This window comes from Struthio camelus, chromosome 4 (assembly GCF_040807025.1).
Source record: "Struthio camelus isolate bStrCam1 chromosome 4, bStrCam1.hap1, whole genome shotgun sequence".
NCBI lineage: Eukaryota > Metazoa > Chordata > Aves > Struthioniformes > Struthionidae > Struthio > Struthio camelus.
Window position 1 is genome coordinate 58794921 of NC_090945.1, and position 24059 is coordinate 58818979.

A 24059-nucleotide genomic window follows, 5' to 3' on the forward strand; every position below is an offset into this window, starting at 1 on the left:
TGTTTTATACAGCAATTCACACCTTGGCAGAAGACTAGTAAATGCATAAACTGTACTTAAGGCTATAACATCCTAGGACAATTGTATTATTGCAAAGCACTATGTGCCAGCTCTTCCAAAAATGTGAAATGACATCCAGAGTTTATTTTTGCTGCTGCTCTCTGACTAAAAAATGTAATATTCTCCTTTACTAATAGAAAGTTACCAAGAGCTATCATACCAGGCCGACAGTCTTGCATTCTGGGGACACCAGAGTCATGGGATGTTTGCCCTTTTTCAGACTATGAATGTCAGAACTTGTGTAATGTGAAAGAGCCTGAGGCACTTAAGTACATCAAGGAAAGCCCTATCTCAGAGTTATTTCAGTCTGCTATCATTTCTGAACCGGGCGAGCAGCAGATTTGCATTAACTTAAAGACCCCTTAGAATGTCACTGGGAGATTATAGAGACTGAAAAGTACCGCATGGCATTTTCATCCCAGGTACATATGTATATCTCCCTAGGAAATCAGTGGGAGGCTCATTAAAGAGCAGAACTCTTTCCTAATATACACAACTACTCCTGTAGAATAAACTCCAGATGTGCCGCTCTCCAGAAGACGGTCTCTAATCTTTTGCAGAAGGGGAAGAGCTCATCTCCCACTATGTATGGCTTCTCAAGTTTCTTTTCTCCTTAAGTATAGGAACCCTGCAATCGAATCATGTGATGGGGAGGGAGGTGAGGCTGCATCTAGGAAACGTACCCTTTAGCACAGCCCACTTAAGCACAAAGGATCCCGAGGTACCACAATGCGTCTTCTGCTCTGTAAAGAGCTGCTCAGTGGATCCCTAAGAAGCTGTAGGGTTACAGTCGGGGATTGCCTTTGTGCAGCATTGTGATGAGTGGAAGGGAGTTAGGTGAGTCTCTGTCACTGTCTGTCACTGCATCTGCAAACTGTCAAGCCTTTGCCTCCCCCTCCTCTAAAACAGTCCCTATTTTGAAAAGCAAATTCAATTCCTTTTGCTGTTTCTCTGGTTTGTGGCCTATTAAGAGTGACTGAAGATTCAGAGCTGCTGAAGCTGGTGTGAGAAGCGTCTATGCCCCCACCTTCGCTCTCCTCTGTGGTTATTAGGGGACAATTTGGGTCCACGACCAGTAGTTCAGAGGCTATCGAGATGATACTAAAATAACAAAGGTACAAAGTAAAGGATGATATATTTTGCTGTGTACAACAGAAAGTGTTTAAGATACACCACGCAGCTCTCTGACTTGGCTAATTTCACATTTTTGTGGGGGTATTAAATTGCTGACTGTCAAGAATTTGCTCTTAAAATCTACATAACCATACAGAGACAAGCTACCCATTTTTTTAATAGAAAGGGAAAGTTATAAACTATACTATCAACATCTGAGTAACTTCTAAATTTGTCTGCAATGTACAAATATATTGTGAAAATACAATAACTGACTCCTGTTCCCCCAGGGAAAGTAATCCTTCCAAAGTGTATGAGCAGAGCAGTCTCCATAGCCTAACACTAGTGAACTGCGAAGAATTAATTTTTTTGGCTTGGTGACTGAATTAAAAAAAAAGAGGAGTAAGGAATGACTTGAATTGAGCCAGAAGAAAGTATTTTTAGTTTTGCTGCAAAAAAAAAAAAAGCAAATACAGTGCGACTTGATAAACTTATCAGTTTCACAAATAGTTGAATCTGCCTCCCAAAATATACCTGAGAAAAACCGTGGCCAGCTCCACCTACTCTTCTCCATGCTAGGCTTTCTGTCCCCATGTTGTTTGTTTGCTGCTGTGGATGTTCATGCCATTTCTAATGTCAAAATTATTCCTCCTGTTTTGCTGCGAGAACGCTCTCTGCAACCATGAAGGGTGGCATTTGAATTGTATTAGGAAATTTTATATCTACATGAACTTCTTTCTACATGTGAAGTCTCCACGGGTGATCATTCTGAAAGTGAGTTTGTAGTGATGCAAGTTTCAGCGTGTGCATTCTACATGGGATATACAGAATGACTTAGCATATATTATCTGAGTGTCTTTAGAGATGATTAATATTAAAGAGTTTCAATTCGTAAAATGTATTGTTTCCCCAGACAGTAGTCAATTTGTTGTCAGAATGTTCAGTATATGGGATTATACTAGAAGTCCTATGTATGCTGATTTCCATCCCAGCTCCTGTTGGCATGTTTCCTATGTACTGTCTTGTTTTACAAGTGTGCTGTAACACTGTGTTTCTCTGTCTTCCCAATGATAACTGTTCCTTTGTTAGGGTTTGTGGGAACGCGTTGCTTGAATTTAGGTGTCTGATCCACGGCAGAGCCCTTGTGAACTGAAGCATAAAGAATAGGAAGCAATGGGAGTACAGAAAAAAGCATGGATGATGTGTTAACTGATGGGGATACACATACACACTGTTACTGTTGTGAACTGAACGAAATGCTAAGAATTTCAGACCACTTTCGGCCGGCAGATGTCAGGGAAAGACTGACAGAATTGCCCCCTTCATAAGATTGCTGTTACTAATGCCTGCAGGAGTGTTTTTCATAGCACATGACAAATTAGCAAACGTTGTGGAGACCTATCCTCTTACTATATTTGCTTGCAGAAGTTTGTATCAAAATTAATTACGTTGCACTAAAGGAAATTGAAGAGATTGTTTGAAAAGTGTTTTTAATGAATGGCAAAGTTAATTTTGTTCAACTGCAACTTCGTTTCACATTCCTCATGTTCTAGATTTAATACCTTTATGCTACCTTCCATGAGGCTGTATGTACTGTGTAGCCACTATGAACTAATCTCTAAGGGCTTACTGTCTGTGTTTAGGTATTTCTTAAAGTCTGTTTTCTGTTATCCTGATCATAACACAGTAATCTGAATTGTGTATCAGATACACAATTGTACTGCTTTCACTTCTGCTTTTCCATACAGCCTCAGGTTCTCAGCAAAACACTAACTGCTACTCTTAAGCACGTGGAAAAAGCCCTTCATGCAATGAACACTGCAGTATCTATCAACATAATAAATATTATAGTTGTATTAATAGCTCCATTAATTCCAACGTGATAAAACAGGGCAAGAGACCTGACTGTTATTCCAAGAACATCTTGTTCAGCTATGGACTGCTGTGCATTAGCTGTCAGGGCCTGGAATGCACTGTCTTGAAGAGTGTAGCTGGCTATGCTCAAGGCCAGCTCCCTGATAAGACCTTTTAAGATAAAGTTGGAAGGAGCTTCAATGCCCCTTCCCTCTCCCCCTTCTTCTTAGGAGTTGCTTTTAAGGTGGGGCTTTCACCCTCCGCCCTGTGCCTGTGCCTTGATGACCTAGACCCTGAGCTATAGTCTGACTTTCTGGCTTGACCTGGGACCTGCCACATCACTGTGGACTTGCCTGGTGATCTGGAATCCTGACTGACCCCGGTTGCAATCCCCAGGCCTGCCCAGCTTGGGGCCTGCAGGACTAGGGAAGAAGGCGGGAGGGAAGGTAATAAAAGTTCATCTCTCTGTGTGCTTTGTGAAGGGTGTTGCTGATAGACAGTTGCACTGAAAGAACTATCCACTTACCTACTTCCACACGTCAAGACCGGTGAGCTACTGCTATACAAAGAGAGAAGAATTGTGGAAACAAAGCCAGTAAGTATACTTGTTCCCAAATAATTCACTGACAGGAAATATCAATGAATGCACACATGTGCAATAAATGTACGTGAAAGTGCTTTGGGAGGAAGTGGGAGGAAAACATTTTTTCAGCTGGATTATTTTCACTGATCTAGGCTTCTGGCTAAGCTTCCCAAACAATTTTATTATATAAATGAAGGAGCAAAAAGCAATGACAACTTTTTAAGCCAGCTTTGATATAGAAGTCAATGTACTGTATAACTGTATTGTGCACTGCCCGGGAAGAAGAGCATGTTCATGCCTTTAGCTGAGATGGTACTGCTGTTAGTCAGACCTGAACTGCAGCTCTAAGTAAACACAGATGTCGGAACACTTGGAAGGGTCAACCCTTACTGGAAAGGATTTTTCAGTTATGAAATGGCATGTCCTTTTGTGTGCCATTCTCATCTATATGCAAATACGCCTTGGATTTATGCGTAATCCAAAAGGTGTGAATGGTCTGGTTCATTCAATTGCCTTATAGTGTCCTCCTTACCCTGTGATAGTGTTGGAGCCTGAGTACATATCAAGCCTGCATGTTCTTAAGTATACAGCCATTTCTCAGTTCTCTCTTTTTGATGTACAATTTGGCATTCCTATTTTCCCTGCAGTACTTGGGGAGAGGGGTTTACGCCCCAGAGCTCAGAACTTGCACGCCAGGCACAGAGAGACTCAGCTCCTGACTCTCAACATGATAAGCACCTCCCTTTAATCTGGACTGTTGTGAGGAGCAGAAAGAAAGGCAGGAATTAGACCTCACATACCTGTATAAGGACAGTGTCTTCTAGAGCTCAGCTCACAGGCGACAGAAAGATTGGCTCAGAAATGCCCAAAAGTTCAGAAAACCCAAGACAGTGAATCTCCTGAGGGAAGCTGGGAAGAAGTATTCAAATACCCCAGATTCCAACAAGTGGGACAAAAGAGAAAATAGAGCTCCTGGCAGCATGATGTCTCTCCTTTTTGTGAAACGCTCTGCTTCTCTCACCCTTATTTCTACTCCCTCCCCTGTAAACCAATTCCTCCTCCTACACCCTTTTTCTATTTATCTTTGAACTTACGCTTCTTCCTCTTCTTCTGCATACATGATTTATCTTCTTTTAAAAAGTAATCTGCTGAATCCTCTGTACTTAGGTTATACGTTTTCCCAAATAAAAAACACCTTTGGAACACTTTTACCACATGAAATTTACAGTAGCCTTTTCCCTTTTGCTTCATTTTCTGAAAATGTCAGATCTGGAATGACACTGATAGGGTCAGTGACTCTGGTGTGCCTTCATAGCTCCCAGGAAGATGGGCAAGTAGGAACTGCTGTGGCCTTCACATTCACATTGTGTGTTTTGTTTGGCTCCTGACTGAAATGTCTCTGTTTAGACAGTCCAGCCCTTTCCTGCGTCCTACTGTTGTTCTTCCCCAGGAACAACATGTGCTGTGCAGCAGGTATGTTAAAAGATGGAGAGCATTTGCAGCCTGGCTGGAGCTGTGGTTTAATCCTAAGGTATTTACAGATAGATGCTAGAATGTGTTAACCTCAGAAAGATCTCACTGTTGGAATGATTTCTCTTTTGGAACAGATATCCCACTTTCCCTCTTTACAGTATACCAAGCTTGAAAGTAATTTAAGGATGACTATGTATTTTAGAGCACTTACTTAAAGAAATTGGCCAGAAGAAAAGTGTTCTTATTCTAAACTGTAATAAACAGAGACAAGTCAAAGAGGAGGAACGCATAGCTTCTCAGTGCAATTGAAGATGTTGTGAATATGACGTTTGCTATCCTCAGGGTTTGCAGGGCCTGCGGGAAGTGACACAGGCTGAGATACAGGATTATGGCTGATGTGTCTCATGAGGGGGTAAGGGAAGTTTGCCAAGTGGGTGAATCAGAGAGGCTCTTCAATTATGGATGCGGTAGAACACAAACTGTGAGGGGTGGAAGTTGCCTTCATTAGCAATGTCAGAAAGACTGAAAGTCTTAGGAAAGGCGGAGGGTTGAGTCTCCTTCCAGGTTTGTTTCCAATTGAGAAAGAGCCATGCCTTGTGTATTAGGCATAAATGGCAGGGTTTTGGTAGCAGGGGGCTACAAGGGTGATTGGTGTTGGAAGGAGGCTGTGAACTGCCCTGTGCTGGTCACAGCTGGGTCCAGCCAGCTCCGAAACAGATGAAAACAGCCCCCTGTATGCCAAAACTTCAGCCAGAGGAGCACCTGGCACCTCTGCTCACATATATTTAAGAAAAGGCAGTAGCTGCCAGGGGCAGGAGAAACAGGAGGGGACATATGAGGACACGAGTGAGAGCAGGCATGGGAGATAAATGGGACATGTGAGGAGAAGTGGGAAGAGACTTGTTTGGAAAAGTGATATGGAAGAGCAAAGCAGAAGGAGACGTTGTTGGTGACACGGCTGGAGGCGCACTCTTGGAAGGAGGTGCTACACGCCAGAGCTGGGATACCTCCCAAAGGGATTGTGGCTGGTGGAGAAACCCATATGGAAGCAGGAACACCCCTGAAGGGACTGTGGCTTTTGGAGAACCCATGATGAAGCAAGGATTCCTCCCCCCACCAAGGGGACTGTGGAGGAACCCACACCAGAGCAGAGACACTCTCAAAATGACACAGCCTGTGGAGGAACCTGTCCTGGAGCAGAGGAAACAAACAAGAAGCAAAGAGCAATGGAAGAAAAGAGTAAGCAGTAGGAGCTACTGGAAACTACTAGACACTGACACCAGCTCCTGCACCATCTGTCACCTCACCAAAGGGATTTGGAGGGCCCGGGTGTAACATCTGGTTGAAAACAAGGGAAGTGGAGACGAGGAAGGGGGGAGGAGAGGTCTTGGACTGAAGTTCAGCCTGGGGAAAGGGGAAAGAAGGTGTTACCTTAAGCGTCTGTTTAATTTTTTGTTGTCTTTGTTTCTCAATACCTGAATCAGTAATTAGGTTAGTTAATTGGCAATAAACTAAATTTACTGAAATTCCCTGAGTCAAGACTGTTTTGCTCACAATACCTCGCAACTTGCTTTTAGAATACCCTGAGCAACAGAATCCTACATTGCACCTCAGCGGTGCCTCAGGACTGACGGCTGGGAGCAAGATGCGATGTAAAGGACTGTGTACCAAATGTATAGGCTGGATTTTAGCAATCCCTTGGATAAAACTGTTGCTCACTGATTCCCCCATCCCAACCCCCCACTTGCTGTGTTGTCACTGTTCATTCCGATATGGATGTGTGGCTGGGCAGGCTGGAGGAGAGCTTCATATCTGCCTTGTCCTGACTGCTGCTCTCCGGCTAAAGCAGACCTGTTTGGAAGGGGGGAAATGGTGCCTTTGGGGAAGCAATTGATTATGCTTGGCGGGAGGAAGCAGGATGAGATGAGAAGCCCTTTTGGTAGTTTTTGGATACCAAACTAAAAAACTACTTTGGTACTACTTTAGTAGTTTTTTAGTTAGGGAAAAGGCATGGGTAGATCCAGCTCAAAGATCAGGCTGCCTCTCATACTAGCACACTCGTATTCATTAGTGAATTTTTACTGTCAGGCATGAATAAATTGCTAAATATCTGGTGCGTGCAGACAGACAAAGAAAAAGCTGTCTGCGAAAGCTTGGATTTAAGACAAGTTTTTCAGCTGTAATAAAAATAGCCCTTTTTGTTTGAGATGTAGGTTCTTATATCCTTGCTAGTTCAAATGCAATCATGTTCTGGATCAATGCAATCTTGTCTCAAGCAGGGAGCTGTGATAAATCTGTTCAAATCTCATTCTGTCAGACCACTCTGTGCCAACAGAGGTGATAATGAAGGTTTAGGTAGGAAGGTTTAGGTTTGTTTTTTTCTGGCAACAAACGATTTAGGATTCCAATGAAATATTTTATCGATCCACTGCAGTATCACTTTAAGTTGGTTGCTATTTTATTCAAGCTTTACATGTATTTAGTGTTATGTCTATTTCCATATGACGTGGAGAGGGCTGCAAAAACAATGGAGTCAAGGCAGAATTGCCATTTTCTATACTGTACCTGACTAAATAAATCTTTCTTTTTCCCTAGCTCGCTCTTTTCAGGCTTCTCTGTGCTTGTTCAGTTCTCCCACATAAGAGAACTGGTTACTAACAGTGCTACTTACAAGGTTAAAGCATGGTTCAACGTTGCAGTGTAGCTTCCTGAATCATGCTGCAGCATTACAGTTGTCATAGAGATGCAATTTTTAAGGCCAGAAGGGACAGTTCTGATAATCTGCTCAGACCTGTAACACACAGTAGCTTGCCAGTAAATCCAATACTTTGCCAAATGGGAGCACAGTCTGGCCCTCCCTCTCTTGCGACAATGAACCACATTTCACTTAAGTTGGGGGGATGCTAGAACAGAGGCCCAAGTGTGGATTTAATTTATTGATGGAATGGAGCTCTCTGCTAACATTTTTTTTTTTTTTTTTGCTGAGTGCAATTCAGACACAAGCTAGTCCATAGGGTCATGCTGTGAGTATCATACTGGCAACTTCAAAGGTACAAAGAATACTAGAGTAATAACAGTTCCCCATTTTCTGACTGGTGCAGTGAGATCAACGCTTGTATTTGTAATGAAAGATCTTAGAGTGGGGCAGCTGTGTGCAGTCAAAGGTCTCTGACAGACTAGCTCTGGAAGATTTAGCTGCGGCAGTTTGATATTACCGTCTCTGGTTGTCTGCCTTCTCCCTGTCTGCACCTTTATCAGACGAGACGTGTGTCTGCACCTCATCCATGCCAGTTCAGAGCCTGCCACAGCGTAGCTGCCAACGAAAATGGGCTTGTGCCAAAGTACTGGTTGTAGAACTGCTATAGCTCACTGTTAAGCATTTAGTTCTACCCCTTGCCAGAGGCTACCTGGTACAGTAGAAACAAACAGCTGGGGGATTTAACATCTTAAATTGCCAAAGTGACATCCATTAGCGCTCACATGATAGTGCCAAGTGCTCTGGGTAACCTCCAGCCAAGAACACAATCTCCTCTGTCACAGGATCACAGAATGATTGAGGTTGGAAGGGACCTCTGGAGATGATCTACTCCAACCCCCCTGCTCAAACTGTCCTTAATGCTAACCTATGAGAAATGGATTATCATATACCCCAGCTATGCTGACAAAGCTTTTCCAATTATAAAATCTTCTGGTTTTATACACAGATGTTTCTAGTGGCCATCACACTATTCAGCACTGGAATAAGAAAAAAGCTTCTCATGTGTCTCCCCATCTGCCTCTACATCTGCCTCTACCTCTTGAAATACAGTGAACTGCTTGAGCTAAGCACTGAAAACTTGTGTGAAGGAACATGTACAACCAAAATGTTTTCCTACTCCTAAATGTATACATTTCTCTGATCGTCAGCTGTGCAGAAATAGCCTCTGCAGTCATGTAAGAGAGCTTCAAAAAAGCTAGAAATATATGTATTTTAATGAAAATAATCTACTGGCTCAATATAAGCATATATTAGCATTGCTTTGGCTGCTCTCTTGGAGACATTAGACCAGTGTCCTGATTATATGCTACTTTTCCCATTCCTGTCTGGAATAGTTGTTTTGCTGCTATTTGCAGTGCATTCTATTACTTGCAGGTTGGCATCAGTAAGGACAACTCTTAGCACTTTAGATTTTCAGGGGATTGTCTCTGGCTAATTTCCACAGCATCCCTGTGAGGTGGAATGAGTTACTGCTTTTCTATTCACAGATCATGCTATGTTCATCTCCTCTCTGAGTAGCTTAAGAGCAAGCCATCTCCAGAGCATGCTCTTACAGCAAGAGAAAGTCTCCCTTAAAAACGCAGAGACATTTACTGGAGAGGACCAGGTTGTACGTACTATAATACTGGTGCGCTCTGGCATTGCTACAGAATTGCTACACATTGCTACAGAATTGCTACACATTGCTACAGTGAATGCACTGGGAAGCACTGAGCTTTCTGAAGGGCCAAATGTGTCTTCAGATTGCTTGGTTTAGATGGGGGGAAGCATACTGGGATGGGGAGAGAACTCACTTGGGTGCCACCTTCCTGCCACCCTTCTAGGATGAAGCTCTCATTTTGAGAGTTAGCAATGGGAAGGTAGAGGGGGCACTGTCTTCAGCAGCTTTTCTGAACTCACATTCATGCACAGCCCAGCCACAGTCTGACCCTTGGTAAATCAGCAAGACTCTATCGAGAAAGGAGACCAGATTTGAAACGTAGGGAGACAGCACAGTGCAGTGCATAACACTTGTGAATCAAAGTGTGAAATCTGTTAGCAGACATGTTTGCCAGAATCTCTTGTTCATGGAACCATTCATCAGCCCTAGGTTACTTGCACATGGGATTAGAAGAAGAGAGAAAAATTCTGATTGATTCATAAAGTTGTTTTCTTTTTAGGGGCATTTAACAATGGGGTGAGGGACAGATGATCCATCTTGGCCACACTCTAGTGTCTAGGCATTTGTTTGTTAGGCTTTTGCTTGCTGTTTCTAAGCAGTCATACTGCTGTGTGATTGCATGTGCAGGTGTGCACCTACCTGAAAGCCATGCATTTACATCTGCAGGTGAGTGAGAATCAATTTAATAGCTATTCCTGTAACATGTCTAATGCAGAATAGATATTTTCCATGCCTATACAGGCCTTTGACTTGGTTTATTGCCCAGGCTTTGTCTTTTTGCTTAAATTCCTAATTGTCATGTGCGTTTTCTGCAGGCTTTGGACTCTCTCATAAATGTTCATCTTCATTTCCAAGCTCATTTACAGTGCCTCTGCTGATCAAATCTAATTTAAAGGATGAAGCTGAGGAAAGAGCATCCACTTGGAACAAACATTTGAGAAGACTAATAAAAAATCAGACATACAAGATTCTCAGTTAATGCAAGTTGTGGTGGTTAGGTGGATGTAAATGGAGCCATGCCAATTTTCACCTGCTGAAGATCAGACATGTTATTTTTACATCAGATTACATGCTGCTGAGAGCTATCAGAGTTAGGGCTACACTATTAGTATTGCATAGAGGTCTCTGCTATCTGTGTTTAGTTTCATTTACTGTTTTCTTTCTGCATGCATCAAGTTCACACTGGTTACTGTCAGCATCAATGATAAAAATTCTGTTAAGAAATGCTGGTGGACAACAAGTTAAGCATGAGCCAGCAGTGTGCCCTTGTGGCCAAGAAGGCCAATGGTCTCCTGGGGTGCATTAGGCAGAGTGTTGCCAGCAGGTGGAGGGAGGTGATGCTGCCCCTCTCCTCAGCCCTGGGGAGGCCTCACCTGGACTACTGTGTCCAGTTCTGCATTCTCCAGTACAAGAGAGACACGGCACTACTGGAGAGAGTCCAGCGGAGGGCTACAAAGATGATGAGGGGACTGGAGCACCTCTCCTATGAAGAAAGACTGCGAGAGCTGGGCCTGTTCAGCCTGGAGAAGAGAAGCTTGAGAGGCAATCTCATCAACGTGTACAAGTATTTGAAGGGGGAGTGTCAAGAGGATGAGGCCAATCTCTTCTCCGTGGTGCCCAGCAACAGGACAAGAGGCAACGGGCACAAACTGAAGCACAGGAAGGTCCATCTGAACCTGAGGAAAAACTTCTTTCCCATGAGGGTGACAGAGCATTGGAACAGGTTGCCCAGAGAGGTGGTGGAGTCTCCTTCCCTGGAGATATTCAAGACCCGTCTGGGTGTGATCCTGGGCAATGTGCTCTAGGTGACCCTGCTTGAGCAGGGAGGTTGGACTAGATGATCTCCAGAGGTCCCTTCCAACTTAAACGATTCTGTGATTCTGTGAAGCAGGTAATAATGGTTTCTGTGAACCATACTGCTCTGGAACTTAATCCCATGTGGGTTAAACCATATCACTGCACACAATGTAGGACTGCACAAAATCACTTTCCCATGCTTTGGAGATGGTCTGATGGCGCACATAGTGCACAGTATATGTCTAGTGGTGAGAAATGCTGCTTATTGTTACACAGGCACTTCCAAGATTGCTTAGCGGTGATATCAGAGCACTGCCTTCCCTGGTCCTTATTTAAGGAATCATTCTGCCCTGGGTTGTATTTAATTCCTGTCCCTCTCAGAATTGAGATGGGTAAGATTTTTTCTTCCTAGGAGGTATTTTTTAACCAAGAACACAACGATTTGATTTTCATCCTGGCGCTACAGAGCTGCCATAACAGAAAGCTGAACTGCTAGAGCGGCGTGCAGGAACTGGAATGAGAGGTTGAGGGTGGGAATCTCTTACACCAGTTTTGTCATAGAAGAAAATGTCACATGCCAGGCGTATGCGGTACTAACAGGGAGGCAGTGCCCATGGTTGTCACCTGTTTCTACACCCTCCCTACTCCATGCCCTAGCAGCTCTCAAGGAAATCAATGGGTATTACTAAGCGCTAAGTACTCGGGACAACAGGCTTATTTATACTCAAATACCTAGGAAAGAATTATGCAGCCTAGTTTCTGGAATTCTGCCCAGAATGTTCTTCTTCCAGGTATCTTGTCAATAATTTTCAAGACTTTTAGAGATTCAGAGGAGAAAAGCTGTGGTGTGTTGGAATATTTATTTTAGGTGGAAAACTGTCAAAGATTTCCAGTGTTCCTGACACTTCTAATACCTGTAGACTTTCAGTAGCAGTTAAGCATGTTTGTGCTTTTGGAAATCATTCAGTTGATAGCAGAAAGAGCTAAAGATTGATCACAAGTAATGCACTCTGCCAATTTTGTCCTATGGGCAAATTGTGAATAAAGATTTTGTTGGTTTCTTTGGATCGGCTGAACAAATATTAACAAATCAACATATATTTGGAGACATGAATTATTTATAGCAAGTGTTCAAAAGGTCTGGAAAGCAATTTTCCTTTGGGTACATGTGACTAGCCACATGAGTGACATGGTATTCTCTCACCCTTGATTAGACTTGTTAGCCTTTTAATTGCTTATTCCATCTGATGCTAATTCTGATTCTTGATGAGGTCTAGCGATAATATCCAAGTCATTCTCACTGAGCATTCATCCCTACAAAGCTTTGCTTGTGTGAAAGTTTGTGAATAAAGACATATGAACCAGCTGAGTATCAGTCTGGTCTCCAGTTATTAGAGCAGTTAACTGATAAAACGCCTGTGTACTTTGATCAGCTTTAGTCATGGCTGGACTGGAGTCTTCAAGTCAGCTACCTCCCAGCAAACAAACTCATGTCTCTTCAGTACGAAGTTGCTAATTTTGTTTGCTGTGGTACTGCATTTATATCCGTTTCCTCTGTTAGAGCTGGGTAGAAAAGTTACTGAAAAAATGTATGATGTGTTTTATTTTGAAAATCAAGCAAAGACTTATTCTCCAAACGCAAAGAATGCATGACCTGTTAAGAATGAGAAGAAAATGGCCATATATGCATTCATACACAGAATGGCCACATATGCATTCTTACACAGGGGCGTGGGTTTGCCGTGCTTCAGTATACTCAGAGCGATTATAGATATGGATGGGGTTAACTGAAAGCAGATGTACAGGGAAGGCTGATGCATGTTTGCCTAACACAGGTGTTAATTACATGCAAAATTACCTTGCATTGCTTGCCATGCTACTTTGTCTGTTGTGGTGGGTTTCCTGCAGTGCATAACTAGTATGCCTGGTATGTGTTGAATAAGGAACAGAGAATAAGCTGTTGTGGTGACACATGCCTGCAGCTATTGAGGTACTTCACAGGTAATCTTGAGAACGCTGTATCCCTGCTTCCCTTTGCAACATGTCTATCTGCAGTACCAAAATGCTAGGTTCTTAAAAGTAAAAGATGCCATTTTTGCATCTCTAAAGTAATAAATGAGCAGATTCTATTCAGAAAATGCTCTTCAATAAAAGTAATTTTCATTAAACCTACTGTGAGTGCTTACTTGAATGAAATCTTTTGTTGGCATAATAAAAAGTTTGTTGTTCTTAACCTAGCAGAGAATTTCTAAAATCACTATAAATTGACAATCCAGGAAAAGCAGCAAAAGCAAATAATTCTTGGAGAAACATTTCAAATTTCTTACCAAGCAATTCAGAATCTAAATGAAAAGCTGCACCTCCACTGATTTATAGTAAGGCTGGTATTGATTATGCACTTACATAAGGAACAGAATACACTTCATCACAGAGGGCAATTTTGAATGTGCCCATTTTAGTGCTTAAAATAAGGCATCAGAGTAAAAATTTCCTTCTTACTGGTGCCACCAATTAGATGTTATAAACAAGCATAAATATCGGGCTGAGAGTCCATCTTGCCTCATCTGCTATAGACCTACTGTGTGTTTTTTTTTTCTCTGCCTGACATAGAAAAACAACAGCCACCTCACAGATGCGTTGAGATGTATAACATTTACGAATACTACAAGTCATGAAAACCTCTGTAGTTTTATTTCAGAGGCTGCAAAATAAACTGAAATCTTTCATAGGAACATTTTCTAAGGCTCAAAGTGATTTTATCTTTCTTGGTTAAGACTTATTCATTTTATATTTGTTTTACTATACCATTAAAACATTTTCTACCTCTACTTTTCTACACTTTCTACAGTGATTTGACGCTATGACACTGTTTTTATTTGTCAAGCCTAAACAACTGAAGATTAATAGAGTTTTTTGTGAAATTCACCCTATGAGATTTGTTGGAATTTAACCTCTTTTCAATTCAGAGCCAAAACTACCATCATGAGTTTCTTCAGATAATGGGATGTGCTACAAATGATGAAAATATTGTTTTTATTGATGATATAGATAGTAGGAAATGTTCTGCATAGGTAAGGAAGAACCCTTAACTCCTGGATCAGGTTGCTTCCCTGATTACGTTGCACTATCCATCTAAACAGAGATGTGAACGCTAAACCTCTGTTCTTTCCCTTCAGCAAGCTAAACCAAAATAGCAGATTTTGGGGAAAACTGTTAATCTTTTCTAGAACCTGACACTTTAGAGAGAAGTATTATTATAATAAAATATCACTTTAACAGTGTTAGCCTGTAAGAGTTGCAATATGACAAATGGAAGTGCTTAGAAAACTGCTGCATTATTTTGCCCTGCTCTCTGCTTTATGTAGTCTTAACGAGTTTGTTTAGATAGACTGCTCTCTCTCTGTCAGTGTATTCCATTTTGATTTGACCAGCAACTGAATAAAAATTCTTTTCAAAAACCTCAAGATAGAGGCATTTCATTAGAGGTTATCATCGTAACAGTTCTAAAGACTATACTAATGATAAGAATTTTTAAATGGGAGCCTTGAAGCGAGCTCATTGAAGACAATGGCAAGGCTCTTATTAACCTCTATGTTGAAAAATCAAGTTTTTCCTTTTATAACCTCCAGGTGCATAGGTAAATAATTGAACAATACTTCCAACACCTTTTTGGGTGGATGTTAATCTTGATGTTACAGATGAATGCACTGATGTGAAGTAATTTATCAGGGTTCTGTGACGAGTAGGCAATGGAGACGGCCAATGTTCTGTTGTTCTCTTATCTAATCATCAAGAAACTCTTCTGTACTTGACAGAAGACTTTGAAAAGACATCTTACAAGCTTGCATCAACCAAATATTGTGCATTAAGCATGTTTTGGCTTATGTGCTACAGAAATGTACTACATATTTTCAGTTTGCAAACTCACTGGAAGTGCAGGATTAGAACAAATGCCTACTGTCTCTCAAACCTGGGAACGCATTTCAACCCACTGTAACTTGTAACTTGGCCAACCCTCTCCCTCCAGTAACTTACAGCTTTCAATTTCTAGCGTGCAATTTTGTTCATCCAGAGGATATCTGCGTAGATCCATCATACAAGCAGCTGTTGTTGTGATCCTGTAAGAGGATGAGAGGGAAAAAAGCCATGAGATTTGAAACCACACTTTACTTGTTTGAGAGAGCAAGTTTTTCTACAGTGGCTTTTTTTGGTTTAAATACAGCCTGGTTGTGCACATAGACTCCTGGCATACAGAATAACTTGCAAAGGATGATTAAACTGTTTATATAAAACAATATACTGGTTACTGTATAAAGCTTAAGACCATATGCTAAAAATCAGAGAGCAGGATTTCGACTGAAATCTTTACGTGCAAAAGCATGTAATATTTTGAAGAAGATTTAATGATGAGACCTCTACTTGGACATCTCATTTTTTTAATTCTGTTAGTTAAGATGTCTTCAAATTGTGTTGCATATATTTTTATTTATAACTCATGTATGGATGATGGGGTTTTTTTTTCCATTTTTTTACATACCACTGTTCTATATCATTCATTCTGTAGAATACTAGTAATATCTAACCCATCATTTTTGTTTTCACAACCAATTTATCCATTACCTATGATAACAGAAAGTTGCCTCTTCGAAATTACATGATGTAATCAAAAACTCATGAACTGTAACATTCTCTGGCAAATACTGAATGAACATTGAGAGAACAGCTACAATATAGCCTAGATTTTCCAATTCCTTATTCATTCTAGAAGGCATTTTAGTTGACATTCAGTCACTGAAGGTATTCTTAACAGGCTAAGTCTGCGTGGAAGGCCAGTTTCTCTCCTTTTGTTAGGCTATAAATCTCTGAGCATCTAAACAAATGCTTGCTGCTAAGCATGTGAAATTTGAGAAGAAGGTTAAGTGGCTGCATGAGGACTGTGTACAGCGCTGAGTTATGGTTCATTTTATAGGTTCCACAGAAGTGCGTTAGCAGCTGCATTTGCCTTAGGGTGATAAAGGGGTTACTAAATGCTTATACAGCTTTTGAAGGTGTGAATGGGCAAAGTTGGCTCGAAAATGTGTTGGTCTCTCTCTCCAACAGTTCCTACCTGAGAAAGGAAGGTGCCTCTTTCTTGATCTGGTTTTGGTCCTGTTATCCCTATTTTGTGTTAATTATGGTGCCGGAACACAGCTGAAGATTTTACTTTTGATGTGCTGAAAATTAAGCAACACACGTGCTGTATTGGGATGATAATTCTTGCTGTCATAGAATTGACGGAATTAAAAAAAAAAAGCCACATGCTTCATTACTGTGGCATGCCTCAAGTTTCCTAAATCTACGAAATCCATCTATCTACCTGTATTCAAGGCTTGTCTAGCAAGCCCTGTTACAAGAACCAGTCCATGAAAATACTGTGGAACAACGCTTAAAGTGCCATGGAGATGTTATAATTATGCTGTTTCTCTAAGGCTGATTTTTGAGAGTCTCACATGTTGCACATTAAATTGAATTCCATGTCTCTTAATGGTGTCTTGCTTTTGTTATGGAAAAGGTCGAGGACTTCAACAGAGATACAACCTCATTTATTCATCCTTGTACCAAACATATCCTATTGAAAAGCAATGAAAAGGTGTTTGTCAGACTTTACGACCTAATAATCATACACAACAATATACTACCATCAGTCACAGTTAAATACTTTTTAATGAAGGTTTCATAGGGTAATGTTTTGATCTCAATTAATAAATCAGCCTTTATGGTAATTTAGTCCATTTGTATCAACTAGCAGGTTTATTTAAAAGTGTACAGAACTTAATACAGCGTTTCCTAGACCACAGAATTACAGTGGCCAGCTATTACTCAATGACTAGTGTATTTGTACTCTGAGTTATGCAGTTTTGAGTATCCTAAGCCACCTAAGCAGTAGCTTTTTCTTATTTCTAATAACATCAAGGATTTTCTGCTGGTACAAAGTATTTTTTCAACAGTAAACAATGCAATTATTGTATATCCGAGATTTGAAAGTTACACATAACTATTTCCTTTCCAAACATGGTAATTCTGATTAGTCCTTGCTCAAATGTATTCACCTTTTCACTCTTTGTCTACAGTTTTTGTCACAATGGGTCTTTAACTGTTGGCTTAGTATGCCTGACCACTACTATAACCCAAGAACAAAAATAAATGTCTGTGTTAACAGCACGCTGCACTGCTAACAGCAGGTCTGAAAGTGAATACCTGGATTATGCAGAAGATAGATAAACTATTAGTACTAGTGTCTTGCGATGGATGGTAAGTAAACCAAATACACCCAATTTGTCCCTTAGCAACTTGTTGTCCTCTGTGGAAGTTGGCAGCTGGAGAAGGGCTCCTGCTTCACTTGTAGCTTTGGAAGAGGCACTGGTGGGGGTGAACAGTATGTGGTAGGGGATTCATCAGAGCCACCTGAGCCCACCCGGTGCCTCTGTGAAGAGGAAGAAGCATGTGATAGCTATTGGAAGCTCCCTCCTGCAGGGAGCAGAGGCACCAGTCTGCCAGCCAAACATGAAAAAGCTGGAGGTGCTTAGACGTTACTGGGAATCTTGGGCTTCCTGGAAAATAACTACTTGTAATTGCTGTAGAAGGATTCAGCAACGTTCGTCACCTATGATTTGTTAATTTACTTTTCAGGTATTTCTTTCTCCATTGTGATAGGGCCCAGGTGTGTAAAGTTTTTAAATGATATTATGCTCTGGGTAACTATAAAACTTGTTTAAGGAGATAAATAAAATCTATATGCAGTCAGGGTAATTCCTGTCTTGATTAATAAAAGATCTGATTTTTTTTTTTTAAGCTAAGTAAAAGAAAAAACCTGTCTGTGCTCTCTCAATGGAGTTAGCACCTGATGGTTTGCATATCTCCCAGAGGTTTTAAAAAAAAAAAAAAATTTAAATGCAGAACACAAGAGTGGAATGGTGGGAAGGGGAATGCGATGGTCTGAACATAGGGCCAAAACTACAGTATACCTATGTCTAAAGAAATTAGTTCTGAAAATTGCTGGACATAAGCATTTCATGGCAATGGTAGAATATCATGAGCTGTTGGAGAAGTTTAAATGGAGAACTAATGCACCTCTGTTTCCAGTACAGGATGTATTTCAGAGTAAAATATGATTATTTTAGGCTGATTTTAAAACATGTTTTAAGATGAATGTGTTTTTTGGTGCTGGGGCTGCTTTATTTTGTTTGAACAGTGTTCTTTACCCTACTCTCCTGACATTCTTTTGACGTGTAACACAAATCATAAAATGTGGTTATACAAAAAGCTAAGTGGTTAACGCTGTAGTATTTCATTTCATTTATGTCAGTACTGAGACATCCTGTGATGGAGTAAAACGTGAATAGCTAACAGACATTTATTTACCAAAAGCAAACTTTTTTTTTTTAATTTTAGCCTGGGTTTTAAATTATCTAGTCCACTGCTCAGCTTTTACTTGGGTGTCTGACTCTCTCAATGCTATATTCTTACTAAATACCAAAAGTGAAGTTATGTGAAAGAAAAGCATTACTGCTTTTTAGTATTTGCAAAACTGACTTCCTTATCTAATTTTGTCAGAAGTTTCCCTACAGGGCAGTACATCTTGTATAACCAAAAATATTAAACTTTACCATTTGTTTAAGTCATCAGTGAGCAGTTAAAATAAGTTCTGAATTAGTGCAGGAAGTGGAGTTATGGTTCAGCGCTTAGAACACTTCATCAAAACGTGGCTAAAAAGCTTTTTTTCGCATCTTGAAAAAGAAACGAGCAAGATTTAAGACAGCAAGAACAATTAAACGTGGAGATAAACAGAGTTACACATTGCAAATTCTGTCATGAAGCCTTTCCTCCTATTTGGAGGAACGGTATCAAATTTTAATACGTTCTTTTTCTCACAGCCAACAGAGTATTAATTATAAATGTACATGTGGATATGAAGTGGGGTAGACCTATTTTTCCTTAAAAGCAAAATAAAACCTTCAAATCAAATAAAAAAATAACCCTGCTTCTCTTAGCCACTGCAGAGCTGGGGCTTGTAGTACACGCTGGAAGTAGAGTACTATCTCAGGTAAAAGGTTGCTCTTGTGTTAGTTTAACTTTGCTGATGTTGGGGAACTTACTCAGATGGCAGCTGGTTTGGCATCAGGGTCCAGCTCCATATACCTTGTGGAAATCATGGCCTTAATTTTTTTTTGAAATCAAGGAATCTCTCTGTAAGATTTAGTAGGATGTCTTGTAGGCAGAGTTATTGAAGGGGGAGAGAGGAAGGCAGAAAAATAAAACTATGTATTTAACTTGCAAAATTATTTTTCTCTCTACGTGCCACGCACAAAGTTTCTGGTACTTGTGCCTGCTGACACTGCAGAGTTCAAAGCAAAGTGTGAGTAATGAATGGTTAGGTGCCTGGGGCTGGGAGAAAATGTTAGCTCTAAACTTGCAAACATACCCAACCTTCAGTATTGGAAGGAGTCCGCTTACAAGAGTGTTTTATGAGCGTTAGCATTAGTTGGGTGGGTGTCATGTCTATGATGTAATGTGTACTTTGTAAATCTGTCAGTCTAGGTATTGCTTGTCTGGTCAAGTTGTATTTATTAAAAAATGTTTTATATTCATAAGTATGTTTAGGAAGGGTTAACAGGTGATGTGGTAATAGTATTTTCAAAGCATCTCGTTAAAAGCTGAGAGAAAATTGGAATATGGGTTCCTGAGCCAGATGCAGAAAGGACTTAGGTGCTTAGTTTTAGATACCTGACTCCATTAGCATGTGGAAACAAATTATTTTTAAATTGAGAAATGATCATAAATATGTGCCCCCAGCCCCAGATCAGTAGGAAATATATCTGTCTAGGGAGACAAGTTGTCAACTGCCGGGTCACTGCTGCAGACTATATAGTTTGAGATAACACTGAAGTATATAAGGAGAACACTTTTTATGGATTTAGGTTAGCAAGTGCAAAACACATTTCCCTTTAATCTTACAGAAACAGGAGAGTTGTTTTAAAAATAAAAAGGCTCTTGATGAAGACATGCATCGGAGAAATGTGCAGCTCAAAAGAGTTAAGGCTATAAGCAGCTGAAAACAGAGCCTTGCATAAGAGGGGTCACACAATCTTTATTATATTGAGTAAAGTTACCAGTTCTATTTAAGTTGCGCGAAGATGAGGCCATGAAAATTGCAGTCATGCTTTGGACTTTCTGCTGTGTTTTATTGATATTCTGCGCTGATAAGTGCTTGATTTACCTTTCCTTCATCTTTGTTTTTAGTTGAGAAAGATTTAAAAAATGGATTAAAACTTGAAGACATGGAAAAGTTTTTTTTTTTTTTTTTTTTTTAAACATTATGGTTTGGAAATACTGTGGTTTAACACTGTGGTTTGGAAAAGGGGTGTGTGTGTGTGTGTAAAATAGATATGCTATTTATGTTTTGGCTTAAGTGGAGGAATGTGGAGTTAACACACTATAAGTAAATAAACACTAGGTCAAAGCTTTCTCCCAAGAGCTTATTAGAACTTTGTTATAATTACTTCAAGGCAGAACTGCTATCCTTAGCCAACCATTGGCACTGTAATGAAAAGTGACAGCGATGTATAGTTCTGGCATGTAAATGCCAACCTGTTTTCCGAGGGTGTCTCTGGAAGCCATCTCTGACACCTCTAGTGGACAGAGGTGGCATGGAAAGGCATCTCAGGGGTAGACTGCATGTTCTGCTTACAGCTCTGCTACCTTTTGATACTGTTTCCCCCTCTCTCCTATCATCATATTCCCTTTTTTCCAGTTTTCCCTTTTAGTTGCCCACATTGAATTTTGAAGAAAAGGATATTTGATGAAGCCCTGAAATGCCTTTCAAGGCTGAAACATACTTTTCCTGACTGCTGCAGCTCTTTTCTTATTAAAAATAACAGTACTGAAAAGTCAGAATAATTAACTAATAACAGTACTGCTGTCTAGTGCTGTAGTGTAGTAATGGAATGGGATTCGTGCGGAGGTATGGAGGACTCATTTTGAGTTTATTGTCCATCCCTGTGCACCCAGTAGGTCTCCTAAGAATGAATATACTTGTCAGCTATAAAGGAGGAATATTCATTTTTCTCTGAAGCATAAATATAGATGTCTGTTCCCAGGTAAAAGACAGGCATGAAAAATTAATGTACAGGCAGTCAAGTCAACCAACAGCATTTGGTTGAAATAAAAATATTAAAAACTGTAATAAAAGCCATTACTGTCCCTGTTGCTCTTTCTATTCATGCACATTCTTCTCCATAGAAGCTGCTGAGTTTCCTTCCTAGGCTGCAGTTGCGAAAAATGTTTCTTTTGGCAGTAGTCTTGTCTTGTGTTGCTCCTGTGAGACACTCCTTACCCCTTTCATTTTGCCCTCAGTCGTAAGGCAGAACTCACCCACGTTGATTATGTCCTTAAGTTAATTTAGCATGGAACAGTTCACTGGTTTGGCCAACTGCTTGGCTCCAAAGTAGGTTAAATGACGTTCTCTCTAAAGAGAGAATTAGGGGTAGGAATGAACTCAGGGGACTGTCAAAAACTGCCTAAGATCTGGCACCTAAAGAATTTGGTGAAATTTTTCCCTTGTTGGTGTTACATGCCAGCAAATTACCCAGGTGACCTCATTATTGAGAGGTTGTTTGAGCTTTGTCTCAGGCAGAAGTCCTGGAAGAGCTGAAACACAATTCTTAAGCGTTTCCTTGTCCATCTCAGCAGTGAGGCCTAGTCTTGTAGGGGTACACTGAATAATATATCTTAGGTAGGGACGAGCTACAAGTTAGCGCAGAGGCTCTGCAGCATTCATTTGAAAGAAAGACTGGTTTATGGGTACATCTTTTTATGTCCAGATGGTTACCAGATGGGATGTAGATGTTGGCTTGCAGTAAGAATGTGCCTAGTCTTTCCTGTTGTAGTTAATTTCAGTTTGGTCCAATTAATATTCTTTTCCATGACCCAGACACTGGTCTCCTCCATGTTTTTTTGTGCCTGAAAAGCTATGTGGTAATAGCGTCTTAATAAAAACATGAATTCTGTCTCAGAATACCCAGTAGCTTGGTGATAAGGGCAGGTAGAGCAAGAAATCAAAAATGACTATAAGATCTTCTGAAGATACCCTATCTCCAGTGCTAACTGAAGGTGGTTAACACCTAGATGGGCCTTTGGGCTAGCCTCTTATGATAATTCTATATATTTTTCTCTTTGGCCAAGTTACCCACTTAAGTGGGCACCCGAGTCTCATGATATTGTATTCTATCCCAGGTTATGCTAGGTGGTTCCCCGGATCCTTCCCTTCTGAGCCCAGTTCAATCAGCACATTGTATGGAGAGCCTGCATAGCCAGTGGATGAGTTTGAGGTAGTGCTTTCTATGGAGAGCAAAGACTAACTGCCTTCCCAGGATCTACTACAGGTGAGGAGATGGGTGGAAGCAGTCAAGTCTTGTGGAGGAATAACAGTAGCGTTAACCTATTTTAGTTCTCTCCCTTCATAGTATAAAGCAAAGTTGTTTGAAAAACAGAAGACTATATACCTATGATATTTTAGAAGCACTCGTTTAGTTGTTAAAGGTAGTGATTTCAACATGCCAATAATTTCCAGTGTACCCTTTGAGATTTTGTTGTTAAATGGAAGTAACAGTAAGGGATCTTGTTAATTCAAGTGTGTTGTATCTTGGTTAATTTTACTTTGGCTGACTTTGGCACTTTGTCATCTTCAGAGTACTTAGTGAACTTTTAAATAATACTAATCTCAGAAGTATGGAATTCTATTTTTTTATGCAGAGGTGTTGAAATAATAGGTTTTAAAACTTGTCTTAAACAGGGAACCTATCAGATATCTGATGTGTGTAGACTGTATTTGTCTTGTTAGGTTGATTCTGACTCTAAGTTTTGGACCCAGCAAATGGAAGCCATGTATCTTATGAGCGCTTGCTTAATAGTTACTCACTCCTGAACTCATCCTTACAATGAACCAGATTTTTGGATGTAGAGACCTGCAAAGCATATAACATCCCTGAGAGTAACCTGTTGTGATAATATCCACGTCAGGAGGAGCTTCAGCCCTTTCAAGGTATCTGATTCCTGGGAAGAAGTCAGGAAGTCCTGTGCTATACCATAGAGCCATTCTGGTCAATATATCCTGCTCAATATATTGTCTGTTAGTTTCCTTTGGAGGTGCTGAACTCTTTTTACATTTTGTTTATGTAGAACATGGGACTTTTACAGTCAGTGCCAAGTGGAAGTGTCTCAAAGTCTAGATAGCATCTTGGACTTCTGTGCTGTAGGCAGTAAGATGTTCTGGGGTTTTAGCTGTCTTGGGAGATTTGCCTTGGTATTCAAATTAATTGTGAATAAATTAATCATCATCATTCTGTTTAAAGAAACAAATTCTTGCTGAGTAGTCTGATTTTTAGCTGCCAGAACTGTTTCAGAGAACAGCTGTGTAGGACTATCATAAAGCAGAGATTGAATGAGGAGATTACCCAAAATGGGGACAAATAGGCCTGCTGGCTCCTGCCTCCCCCAGGAGGAGAGCCTGAAGCTCAAGAGCAGTGGGGAAGGGAATGCCATGATGTGGAAAAATGATACAGGAGGGGCAGAGGAGAAAAGGTCTGCAAGAAAATGTTTTGCTTGGACTGAAGTTAGGAGCACCTAAAGTCAAAATCCTAAGCCTAATACACACTTTGAATGGGTAATGAACTCTTTTGCATTCTCTAAAGTACATCAGGAAAATAGAGCAGTGTAAAGATGGA

The 24059-nt window shown here is 40.5% G+C and overlaps 1 protein-coding gene across 16 annotated transcripts in view; it reads right to left on the reverse strand.

Moving 5' to 3' along the window:
- The window catches only part of GABRB1 (gamma-aminobutyric acid type A receptor subunit beta1), a 169015-nt gene that overhangs the window by 33797 nt on the left and 111159 nt on the right, over window positions 1-24059 (reverse strand). For all 16 annotated transcript variants that reach the window (XR_011141070.1, XR_011141069.1, XM_068942993.1 and 13 more), the window contains one exon: window positions 15334-15416. Coding sequence is in view for 14 of the 16 variants with exons in the window: in XM_068942993.1 (XP_068799094.1) it covers window positions 15334-15416 (83 nt within the window). In the remaining 2 variants the exon portion in view is untranslated. The remainder of the gene's footprint in view (window positions 1-15333; window positions 15417-24059) is intronic.